This window comes from Myotis daubentonii, chromosome 5 (assembly GCF_963259705.1).
Source record: "Myotis daubentonii chromosome 5, mMyoDau2.1, whole genome shotgun sequence".
Lineage (NCBI taxonomy): Eukaryota > Metazoa > Chordata > Mammalia > Chiroptera > Vespertilionidae > Myotis > Myotis daubentonii.
The window spans coordinates 29,953,177-29,965,639 of NC_081844.1; the positions used below are offsets into that span (position 1 = coordinate 29,953,177).

Consider the following 12,463-nt stretch of genomic DNA (forward strand, 5'->3'; position numbering starts at 1 on the left):
TCATTTGCCTATTTTTTAAACTGGATTGTTAGTTTTCTTATTGTTAAATTTTGAAAATTCTTTGTGTTCTTTATAAGTCCCCTGTCAGATAAGCAATTTGCAAATATTCTCTCCCAGTTTTTATAGTGTCTTTTCATTCTGTTACAAGTGTCATTTGCAGAAAAAAATAATTTTTTAAAAATAAAGTCTTATTAATTTTTCTTTTTTGAAAAGATCACACTTTTGATGCCATGCCTGAGAACTCTCTGCCTATCCCCAGGTCATAAAAATTTCCTCCCTATTTTCTTTGAAAAGTTTTATAGTTTTACATTTTGTAGTTAGATCTGCTTCATTTGGGTTAACTTTTCTATAAGATGTAAGGTTTAGGTCGAGGTTTATTTTTATGCATATGAAACCACCAGTGGTTCCAGCATCATTTGCTGAAATGACTGTCCTTCTTCCATTGGATCACTTTTGCATCTTTGTCAAAAATCAGTTGGTCGTGTGTGGATCTGTTTCTGGACATTCTGTTGTGTTTCATTGATCTATGTGCCTGTTCTTAATTACTACAGCTTTATAGTGAGTGATTCCTCCAACTTTATTTTTCTTTGGTATTGTGTAAGCTATTTATATAAATTTAGAATTTTCTATATCTATAAAAAATTCCTGGTAGGTTTTGATTAAACAGCATTAAACCTGTATGTCAGTTTGGGGGAGAATTGAGTTGGGTCGTCAGTCCATGAACATGGTATGCTTTCCCATTTACTTAGGTCTTCTTTTATTTCTTTCATCAGCATTTTGTAATTTTTAATGTGCAGATCCTGTACACATTCTATTAGGCTTATACTTAAGTATGTCATGTTTTTGGAGCTATTGTAAGTGGTATTGGTCTTTATTGTATTTTTTAAAATTATTTTTTAAACCAAGCGCTGGCCAGTTTTATTAAAGAAAAATCTTGCATGATTTGCTTTTCACTAATGTGTTTTGGCATGCTTTTTATGATACCAGAATCACCTAAATCAATGATAGCCAGTGTGCATACTCTAGTATTTCCACATGCTGTGCCCAATTCAGCATTATTGCCACTGTAGTGATGGACACCATGACATAGTCCTCTATTTCAGATTTCCTCAAGGCTGAACAGTTGTTGATGAGGACGACCAGTTTCACTTTGCCTGATCATCTTCAGGGTCTGTTTGTATCCCAGCATGTACTTTTCACTTTGCGTAACAAATTGGAGCCTAGAGTTGATCGACTCCAACAACTTTCATTGTCTTTGCAGCCACCATCTTCTTGCCTTACGTGCAGACAGCCCCCAACCTAGAACATACAGAGCAGTGGTATTGATTTTTTAATTCAGTTTCTAACTGTTCATTGTTAGTATGTGAAAATATGGTTGATTTTTGACTGTTGTCCTGCAACCTTGTAGAACTCACTTTTTAGTTCTAAGAGTTTTTTGTTGTCTGCAAATAGGAGCAATTTTCCTTCCTCCTTTTCAATCTGGATAACATTTTTTTTTATTGCCTTTTTTTGCTGGCTAGAACTCTACTATGTTGAATAGGAGCAGTGAGTGGACATCCTTTCCTGGTTCCCAGTCTTGGGGGAAATCTTTTCATCTTTTACTGCTAAGTATGATGTTAATTGTAGGTTTTCATAAATGCCCTATTTCGGGCTGAGGAAGTTACCTTCTATTCCTAGTTTTCAGAGAGTTTTTGGATGTTGAGCTCTATCAAATGCTTTTTCTTCATTGATCATGAGGTTGTATTTTTTTGTTTGTTTGTTTTTTAAATATATTTTATTGATTTTTTTACAGAGAGGAAGGGAGAGGGATAGAGAGTTAGAAACATTGATCAGCTGCTTCCTGCACACCTCCTACTGGGGATGTGCCCATAATCAAGGTACATGCCCTTGACCGGAATCGAACGTGGGACCCTTCAGTCCACAGGCCGACGCTCTATCCACTGAGCCAAACTGGTCAGGGCATGAGGTTGTTTTTTTCTTTAGACTGTTAATGTGATAGATTACACTGATTGATTTTCAATTAGAAAAATCTTCCTCTTTTGGTAGTGGGCTAATCTGAAATAGAAGGTAATGTTTTAGCCTCATCCCTGTTCTTTTCAGGCTGTTTTGGCATCACCCCGACATCAGAGCGGCTTGCTGTCCTCTCTCTTTCTCTGTGTAGACTGCTCCCCAGAACCTGGCTTGGAGGACAGGTGTAGAGAGAAGTCACTTGCTTTCTAGAAGCTGCGATGTGTGGGGCAGTGTCCACTGCTCAATCTGAGAGGCCCTAGCTTCCACCTCACCTCTCAGTTTTCCAGCTGTCAGTTCAGCAGGGGCTGGGAGGACACAAGGGGCCAGACACGCTTCTCCCTTAGAGGACTGGCTAGATGGACTCAAGATTAGAGCTGCTAGTGATCAGAAAGTGCTCCTCGCATACCATGTTAACTTTCATGGATATGGCAGGCTCAGTTTTATCAGACTGCACCAATTTATAGTAGTAGAATATACCAGAATTATAGGAAACAAGTTTACTGAGAAACAGCAGCATTCTTTCTGATCCACACCCTCTTGGTTGCAAGCAGATGTGCAGCTCAGACTTGGAGCACTAGCTCCTATGGTTTGTTGTTTGGGTTGCCTTTAAGGAATCAAGTTTTTAAATCAATTGGAAATCCATGAATGGACTGTGTTTTAACACACATCCCCATGAAAGCCCCTAGGAAGTGATAATTTCTAAAGAGAATCTGATCCCTGACTCTGCCTTCTCTGTGTTAATTTATCGGCTTGGCTTTGGCATGGGAACATCTCACAAGGATGCAGCATGTAAGAGCTGAGGGACTTTCTGGGAGCCATGAACAGAAATGGCCCTGAGGCTTGCAACAGAAATAAAATATGGCTCCTGCCCTGGCTGGTGTGGATCAGTGGTTAGAGCATCAGCCAGGGGCCAGGAGCCATAGGATTGTGGTTCTGGCTAGTGCTCTAACCTGAGATCCTCATACAGATAGAAGGTTGTATCTCGGTTGCAGGATCCCCACCCCAGTCAGAGCGAGTGCAGGACGCAACCGGTTGATGTGTCTCTCACATCAATGTTTCTCTCTCTCCTCCCCTCCCCTCCCCTCCTCTCCCCTCTTTCTTCCTCTCCCACTCCTTCCACTCTCTCTGAAAAATCAATGGAAAAAATATCCTCAGGTAAGGATTAACAAAACAAACAAACAAAAAATACGGCTCCTATATCCATCCTTTCACATCTGCCAATTCTTTCATGTTAGAGTTATGGGATTTTAAGTTAATCCTGAAAAGGGAGCATGAAGATCAGAGCAAATCATCACCTACACACTCAATAAGTGATTTCAAACTTTTGGTGACAAATTGTCTTGAGTCTTTATTTCTGGTTAAATTTTCTTTTTAATTTTTTTTTTTTTATATCAGAGAAGAAGGAAGAGGGAGAGAGAGAACCATCAATGATGAGAGAGAATCATCGATCAGCTGCCTTCTGCACACCTCCTACTGGGGATCAAGCCCACAACCCAGGCATGTGCCCTGATTGGGAATTGAACTGTGACCTCCTGTTTCATAGGTCAATGCTCAACCACTGAGCCACACCCGCTGGACTAAATTTTCATCAGTGTTATAAATCTTTTACTAGTAAAATACATTTTATGAGTTTATTTGAGCCAGCTCATACATTTTATGAGTTTATTTGAGACATGCCAGGAAGCAAGATCTCAAATGCTCCCGGTATTATAAATCTTAAAAGAGTGATTTGCCCAAATGATGAGCTTTTGTTTGTCTGTTTGTTTGTTTTCAATCTTCACCTGAGGATATTTTCTCCATTGATTTTTAGAGAGAGTAAAAGGGGGAGAGGGGAGAGAGAGAAATATTGATGTGAGAGATACATATCAATTGGTTGCTTCCTGCACACTCCCCAACCAGGGCCAGGGATCAAACCTGCAATCCAGGTATGTGCCCTTGACTATGAATCTAACCTGTGACCCTTCAGTGCACCAGCTGATGCTCTAACTACTGAGCACACTAGCCAGGGCCGAAATGGTGAGTTTTTAATAAAGTTTTCTGTTGCACTTTTTTTTTTTTTTTTTAAAGTACATTGAGAGGTTTGCTTTTGTCATTTCAGCTCAGGTCGAACCTCTGACACAACCCAAAGGGCAAAGTGCCCAGGATGCCAAATTTAAGGAGGGTTTCACCTCCAAGTGCTGACCCTGCTCAGGCTCAACCTTGAACATGAGCACCTCCTTAAATTTGGTGCCCTGGGTGCCTTGTTGGCCCCACCCAGTCCTGGCCCAGTATGGAGACTTATATGCCTCTGGCCTAATCAGATTTTTATACAGCATGCACATGTAATATTACCTACATAACTTTAAAATGCTTAATTAACAAAATAAAGATGGACAAACAGATTTAAAGTGTCCCATTTCCCTAAGCCAGCCTCCCTCTCTCCCAGGGTGAGCCCACTGTTTCCCCTTCTTCCTCCCTGGCCCTTGGGGATGGTCGCTTTCTACAGGCATAATTCTAGGATTTATGTTCCTGCCTCAAAATTCCCGTCGTGCTGCTTCCTTCTTTTAAAATACTCCCCAATTTCTTTAAAGATCCAAAGGGGTTACTCATGCAACATCTAAATGTTTATTGTCTCCACTTATGGTCATGTAAGTATGCTGTATTTTAGGATGGAGGGTTAGCTACTGCAGGTTTCTGTCCTTGTCCCAACTTTTCTCTGGTCTTTCCAAGGAACATCCCTGCCCCTTCCCAGGAGGCATGGTCTAGAAATTGAATTAGGGAAGACCCAGCCTGGATTAGCAGGTATTTCATCAATAGTTGTCATTGCTGGCCCTTTGTAGGGGCTACCTCTGTGGCAGGTCCTTTTAACAAGGTTATTATGGGATGGCCATTGGGGTAGATGCTAATAAACTTAAGAAGTAACCAACACCCTCCATTAGGAGGCATTAATTTAGTCCTTAATCAGGTAAAATCTTGGTAGAATTATACATGAAAGGGTTTTAAAATTTTTCTTTCACAATTTTTAAATAATTGGCTAATTTGAATATACTTGGGAGCTTTAAAACTAGTCTGCTATCTGCTATTATGTTGGGTCCTTAGAGACACTGTATCTTTTATCACAAGTATTATACATTTTCTGTCCTCCATCTGAATGAGTCTTTAAAGCAGGCCTTCTGTTAACAATTCATATAGCAGAAGCAACTGATATTAAATGACCAATAAAAAGGAGTACGTGCTGCATTGCACCAAGTTAAAAGTAAAGATTAAGCGCCCGATAAATCAAGAAACAGATGCATAAGCATATGCATAATTCTAAAATGTGAAGGAGATTACCAGAAGTTCAAAAAAAGAGATATGATTTTAGAAAATGCTGCCAGGGCTAGGGTTAGGGATGGGGCACCCCTGCGGCCTCCGTGGTTCTCTGGTGCTATTGGACACATGGCCTGTGCATGTAGCACTGATGAAATTTTTAAAATGAACTCCAGTCAAATATAAAATTAGTTTTCATTTTAAGCATATATAAAGGTTAGACCCTAACTTCTCCAGCCACTGAGTGGACTGTTAAAGGCCCTTGGGCCAGATGCTCCTTTTCAGGGATGCTGCAAGAGTCTCCCATGCAGGGCCAGGCGGTGGCGCCATAGCGCCCTCTGCTGGACATGCGTGTGCTCTGCGCCGTCAGTCCTGACTCCAGGGCATCAAAGTGTCTGGCATCTGTCCTTCTGGGGCTTGACGGTGTTTTCCTGACCTTTATCGTCTTCAGATAATTAAGTGGTATTTTAAAACACAGTGAACATCTTGGGACACTCACAGTACATTAAATTAATTTCCTGTATCTGGACTTTTCTAAATCCTATTTAATAGCTATGGGTTTTTGAAGATGATCTTATACAGCAAATCTTAACCTATATTCTTTTCTTTCCCTCTGTACTCATAATACCATGATTTTTAGCAGTCAGCCTTAAATATGACCAGTGAACCTGTGGGTGTCCCCAGGACCCCTTAAGGGGGTCCACAAGGTCAAAACTTTTCATAATAATACTAAGCCAATAATACTAGTTACTATTTTCGCTGTGTCATCATTTGCAGTGATTGTGCAAAATCAACACCCTTGAAACAGATGAGCACAAATAAAGGCAGAGGCCTCTTCTAGACGACACTGATCTTTTACCATTATGCTTTCAGTAAAAAAGAAAAAGATAAAATACCAGATACCAGTTTTACTTAGGAATGTCCTTGATGAAGTAGTAAAAATTACGAATTGTATTAAATCTCGATCCTTGATTACATGTCTTTTTAATATTCTATGTGACAAACAGCTCTTCTGCTGTCTGCCAAAGTATGATGGCCATCTCAAGGAAAAGCTCCTGTGCAATGAGTTGAGTGGAACTAGCCACTTTTTTTGAAATGTCATTTTTTTCCTGAAAGAATAACAGACACATTGTGATCATTCAGACTCAGAGATGTGGCAGACATTTTCTCAAAAATAAATGGTGTGAACCTGATGTATCCACAAAAACAACTGACAGATTTTATTGCCAGTACTTTTTAAAATAAAAAGCAAAGAGAATTTTGGAAAACTGGTATCTTTTCCAATGAGGTTGGTAGTGATATTAACAAACGTGATTTTTCAATATTATGTAATGAAATGTGTCAACATTTGGAAGATCTGCAACTCATTGAATGAATATTTTCCAAGTGACCAGTGCATGATGTTAAAACTATGCATGTGAGTAAAAGATTCATTCAAATTGCAAGAGAGACTAATGGATTTTTTTATATCTTTTTATTGAGGTAAAATTCACATAACATAACATTCACCATTTTAACCATTTAAAAGTGTACAATTCAGTGACATTTAGTACATTCACAATGTTGTGCAACCATTCCCCTATCTAGTTCCAGAACATTTTCACCTCCCCAAAAGGAAACCCTGTGCCAGTCAGCAGTTACTCCCCATCCCCTTGGAACCAGTCTGCTCTCTGTCTGTGTGGATTTGCCTCTTCTGGACATTTCACATCAATGAATCATACAGTGTGTGACCTTTTGTGTGAGATGTTTTCAGAGTCCATCCACATTGTAGTCTGTGTCATTGTTTCACTCCTTTTCATAGCTGAGTAATACTCCATAGTATGTATGGTGCACACTGTGTTTCTCTATTAATCTGTGATTGATATTTGGGTTTTTCCACTTTTTGCCATTATGAATAATGCTGCTATGAACATTTGTGTACAAGTTTTTGTTTAAACACCTGTTTTCAGTTCTTTTGAATACATACCTAAGAGTGGAATTTCTGGGAAATATGGGTTAACTGGGTTTATGTTTAACTTTCTGAGGCACTACCATACTGTTTTCCACAGCAGCTGCTGTGACATCATATGACATTCCACCTGCAATGTATAAGGGTTCCAATTTCTACACGTTTTCCCCCAACACTTCATTATCCTGTGGTTTTTTTTTTAGCCATATTGGTGGATATGAAGTGGTATCTCATTGTGATTTTAGTCTTGTATTTCCCTAATGATTAATGCCGTTGAGGATCTTTTCATGTGCTTATTGGAGACATGTCCATTCAAGCCTTTTGCCATTTTTAATTGGATTGTTATTTTGTTGGTGAGTTATGAGAGTTCTTTAATATTCTAAATATAAGACCCTTATCAGATATATGATTTACTAGTGTGGGTTGTCCTGTCACTCTCTTATTAGTGTCATTTGGTGCACAAAACTTTTAAAAAATATTTATTTTTATTGATTTCAGAGAGGAAGGAAGAGGGAGGGAGATAGAAACATCAATGATGAGAGAGAATCATTAATCTGCTGCCTCCTGCAGCCCCCCCCCCCCCCAAACTGGGGATTGAGCCTGCAACCCAGGCATATGCCCTGACTGGTAATCAATCCATAACCTCCTGGTTCATAGGTCGATGCTCAACCACATGCCAGCTTGGCGGTGCACAAAAGTTTTTAGTTTTTATGAACTCCAGTTTATCTTTAAAATTATTTTTTAAATGTTTGTGCTTTTGATGTCATCTAAGAATCCATTGCCAAATCCAAGGTCATGAAAATAACCTTGTTTTACATGATTACCTGATGTTTTCCTCTAGGAGTTTTGTAGTTTTAGCTCTTTCATTTAGTTCTTTGATCCATTTTGAGTTGACTTTTGTATATGATGTAAAGGTCTAGCTTCATTCTTTTGCATGTGGCCGTGCAGTTATCCCAGTGCCATTTTTTGAAAATTTTATTCTTTTACCATTGAATGGTCTTGACATCCTTGTCAAAAATCAATTGACCATAGATGTATGGGATTATTTCTAGACTCTCAATTCTATCCCATTGATCTGCATGTCTATTTTTATCCCAGGAATGCACTGTATCGGTTACTGTAACTTCGTGTTAAGTTTTAAATCAGAAGTGTGAGTCTTCCATCTTTGTTCTTTTTCAAGATTGTGTCGGCTATTGGGAGTCCTTTGCAATGCCATATGAATTTTAGGGTCAATTTGTCTATTTCAGTAAAGCAGTTGGAAGTTTAATAGAGAATTTTTACAGGGGTTGCATTGATTCCAGAGATCATTTTGGAGAGTATTGCCATATTAACAATATTAAGTCTTTCAATCCATGAACATAAGATATCTTTCTGTTTATTGTGGTTATCTTTAGTTTCAACAGTGTTTTATAGTTTTCATTGTACAAGTATTTCACCTCCTTGGTTAAATTTATTCCTAGGTATTTTTTCTCTTTGATACTATTGTAAGTAGGGTTGTTTTCTTAATTTCCTCTTCACAGTGTTCATTACTCAGAAATGTAACTGATTTTTGTATGTTGCTCTTATATGCAACTTTTATGAATTAATTTATGAGCGCTAATTGTCTTTAGTGGATCCATTAAGATTTTTTATATTTAAGATCATGGTGTCTGCAAATAGAGATAGTTTCATTTCTTCCTCTTCCATTTGGCTGCCTTTTATTGTTACTGTTTTCCAATTTCCCTGGCCGGAACTTCTGGTACAATGTTGAACAGAATTGGCAAGAGTATACATAAACAACAGTGGTTGTCCCGTACACTGAAAGGTCGTGGCACTTACCCAGGTTGTGGGTTCCATCCCTAGTTGGGGTGTGTACGGGAGGCAACTGATTGATGTTTCTTTTTCTGGCTTTCTCTAAATTCAGTGGAAAATATATCCTCAGGTGAGGATTAAAAAAAAAGAAGTGATGAGTGAAACAGTATTCCTCTCGTTCCTAAACCCAGCCCTGCTGCACTTTCTGGAATACTTGTTCAACCTGCCTTTTTGCAGAAGCATTGCTGAAGTCTTTGCCTTTCCTGGTATTTGAGGACAGACAGTGTATACTTTAGGTTCACTGCTTTTCATTGCAGTTCTCTGCCTTTTGTGGTGGGCCACAGCAGAGTTTAAATTTCCATGTACAAGTCAAGGTCAAATTCAGCACATACAAACGTGGTAGCCACACACAGTGGGGTGTTTCTTCCTTTGCTTAGACCTGTGGCACCACTTTAGTCCTCACGTCCATGAGATCCTTAGAACCCAACTAAAAAGTCTCCCTCCCTCAGGAAGGCCTGCCTGATAGCTCCGTTCTCATTGCCGCATATCCCTCTTTACACAGCTCACACACACTTCATAAACATTCAGGAGCTTATCTCTGTGACATGTCCAGTGACCCCACGGTCCAATGCCTCTGATTGCAGGGCCTGGGTCTTTGTCCTTGTTGGTATTTTCCCAAAGCATCCAGGGGAGACACCCTGGATTTGTGACAGTACAGGCTGGCCAGGAAGTCAGTGCTGCCAACTGTCCTTGGGCTCTGTTGGTCATCTGATTCTCCCTAGCAACAGATGACGTGTGTGGGGAGCAGCAGGTGATTATTCTCTGGCTTTGCTCACATTTGAATGTATGCAGTGACTCAGTGTTCATGGTGTGCCTGTGCACATGCAGCCCATGTTCACATCACAACTTCATCCGCTGCGTGCGCTCCTCGGGCTCCTGGGCTCATCTGCATGTAACGAAGTAACACGCCTGGCTGTAGCTTCAACTCACGACTTAACCCATCTCCCCTGCCTGCATTAAGCCTTATTTTTATTTTGTAGGCGCTTGAATCATTTATTTGGATATTAATAAAAACAAGTCTTGGCTGATGCTAACCATCTGATTTCCCTTTTTTTTTTTTTCCATTTTGTTTTGTTTTGTTTCTGCACACATTTTCTTTAGCTTGAAATGGCGATTGAAAACCTCCAAAAAAGCGAAGGGATCACATCACACAAAAGCGGTTTACTCAACAGCCATGTAAGTGTGTGTCGCCTGGTGGTCTGCCCCACTGTGCACGTACCTGCATGGGCATTTCAAAAATAAGTGAAGGAAATGACTTGATACCTTTAAAATGTTGAAAGGGAGAGAAAAGCTAGCCTAGAGTTCTGTATGCAGCAAAAGTATCCTACAATGTAAAGGGGATGGAGGCAAGTTCTTCATTCCTAAAGGTAGATGATCAGAGTACCTACTGATTCAGGGGCATGTTATGGGGATTAGATTATTATTTTTTAATATATTTTATTGATTTTTTACAGAGAGGAGGGAGAGGGATAGAGAGTTAGAAACATCGATGAGAGAGAAACATCGTTCAGCTGCCTCCTGCACACTCCCCACTGGGGACGTGCCCACAACCAAGGTACATGCCCTTGACCGGAATCGAACCTGGGACCCTTCAGTCCGCAGGCCGATGATCTATCCACTGAGCCAAACCAGTTAGGGCAGGGATTAGATTATCTAATACACATGACATGCTTCCAACAATGCCTGGCAGATCACAAGCGTTATAAATAAAGTTAATACTAAAATGAGTAACAATAACAAAGTATGACACAGGATAGGGAATGCTATAAAGTTTCTTAGCTAAGTTTCCTATGATCAGTTCTTGGGGCCGGGGGTGTGTGGGAGGGAGGTAATTTGAGAAAAATGCAAAGCAACACTTTCCTAATAATTTGGGCTTTGTAAAAACTCTTTCTCCTTCACTTGCCTCCTGGGGAAAACCGTGAGTGTGGGTCCCGTGCCAGGAGGAGGCAAACGTCTTTGTCCCTGGGCAGCCTCATGGGGCAAGATGGCACTGGTGACAATTAAGAGTCTCTATTTCCTGGGACAGTTTAGAAGGAAAGCTGGGGTCTCCTCACGCTCCTCCCTTTTCCCTCTACTCCTCCTAATGCTCTCAGTTTAGCTTTATGTGGAACTGGAAATTTAAAAGTAGGACAGGCCACTGAAGTCAGAATGTGCTTCTCAAGCACTTAGGTTGGGATTTGACCCCAAATGTCTTTAATTCTCTTGAGAATTAAAACATCAAGAAAAAAGTCCCCTGTAGTCATTCACGATCCTAACTGTGGCCCCATCAAGACTTTCGTACTGGCCAAGTGTTGCCTGAAAGGAAGTGGTTCTGAGGCAGAGTGGGCTAGAGAAAGGCCCCAAAACTTCGGGGTTTATGGGTTGGCACAGGTGAGGCCAGCTGCTCCAGGCACACGTGATGAGGGTCTGCACTCCTCAGCCTCAGAGGCGAGTTACTAGAAGGAAAAGCAGCCTCACTGAGTTGTCTCAGGAAAAGCACAGAAGACCAGCAGGCCGCTCCCCAGGGCCCCCCCAGGCTAGGTGGGTCGTGGCCACCCTGTTGCCCATCACTGCTGGACAGTTGTCGCCTGTGGGCACAGCTGGGGAGGGAAATTCTTCAGTGAGTGCTGGGAGGGCAGGATACCTACCCCCACCCTGTCAAACTCCAAGCACACTGGTTAGGATGTGTGCAGAATGACAGTCTGCTCCAGGGACCATCTCTGTTCAGTGGGGGCAGGCTTGCTTCAGCTGTCAAGCAAGAATACATGGCCACGTCATAGCCTGTGGGCCCAGCGCTAGGTCAGTCCTGGGAGAGCCCTGTGAGGAAGGCAGGATGGGGGCGCAGACCCCAGCAGGCAGCACATGTGTCCGTGGGAATTTTAAAATGTCTCGGGAGCGCATGCGCTGCTGGTCTGGCTGCAGGGCTGCCCCTGGCTTTCTAACACTTTTCTTTTGGAAGGCAGGCTTTCCAGGGTGCTTCCGGCCAGTTTATATTCCTGAGTTGACTTCCGAGCAGGAAAATCTCCCCGTGTTCGTTTTCTCCCTGCTGATCTGTGGTTGAGCCTCCTTCCATCAGGAGCTGTTAGCAGGAGCTGGGGCTTGGCAATTTGGAGTCAAAGGGAATAGACAGATCTTTCTAAAGAGCTGACTGCACTCTGAGTGGAGTCCCTGGAGCTGTCCTTGCAGATGTGAGAGCGGGAGGAAGGTGTAGAGATGGGCAGTGTGTCCTGTTGACACCTGTCATGGTCTCAGTTGGCGGAGCCTGCCCTCTGGCCACGGCTCAGTTGTCACCATGGCTGCCTACATCTAAATCGCGTTAGTATTGGGCGACGGGGGCCACGATTCCCAATCCTTTGCCAGACCGATCCAGAGCAGATGAGCATGGCT

At 41.5% G+C, this 12,463-nt stretch overlaps 1 protein-coding gene across 21 annotated transcripts in view; it reads left to right on the forward strand.

The window, feature by feature from the left end:
- The window catches only part of RFX2 (regulatory factor X2), a 90,669-nt gene that overhangs the window by 54,087 nt on the left and 24,119 nt on the right, over positions 1-12,463 (forward strand). For 17 of the 21 annotated variants that reach the window (XM_059696967.1, XM_059696961.1, XM_059696966.1 and 14 more), the window contains one exon: positions 10,199-10,273. The exons of the other annotated variants lie outside the window; for them this stretch is intronic. In XM_059696967.1, coding sequence (XP_059552950.1) covers positions 10,199-10,273 — 75 coding nt within the window. The remainder of the gene's footprint in view (positions 1-10,198; positions 10,274-12,463) is intronic. 21 annotated transcript variants of the gene reach the window in all.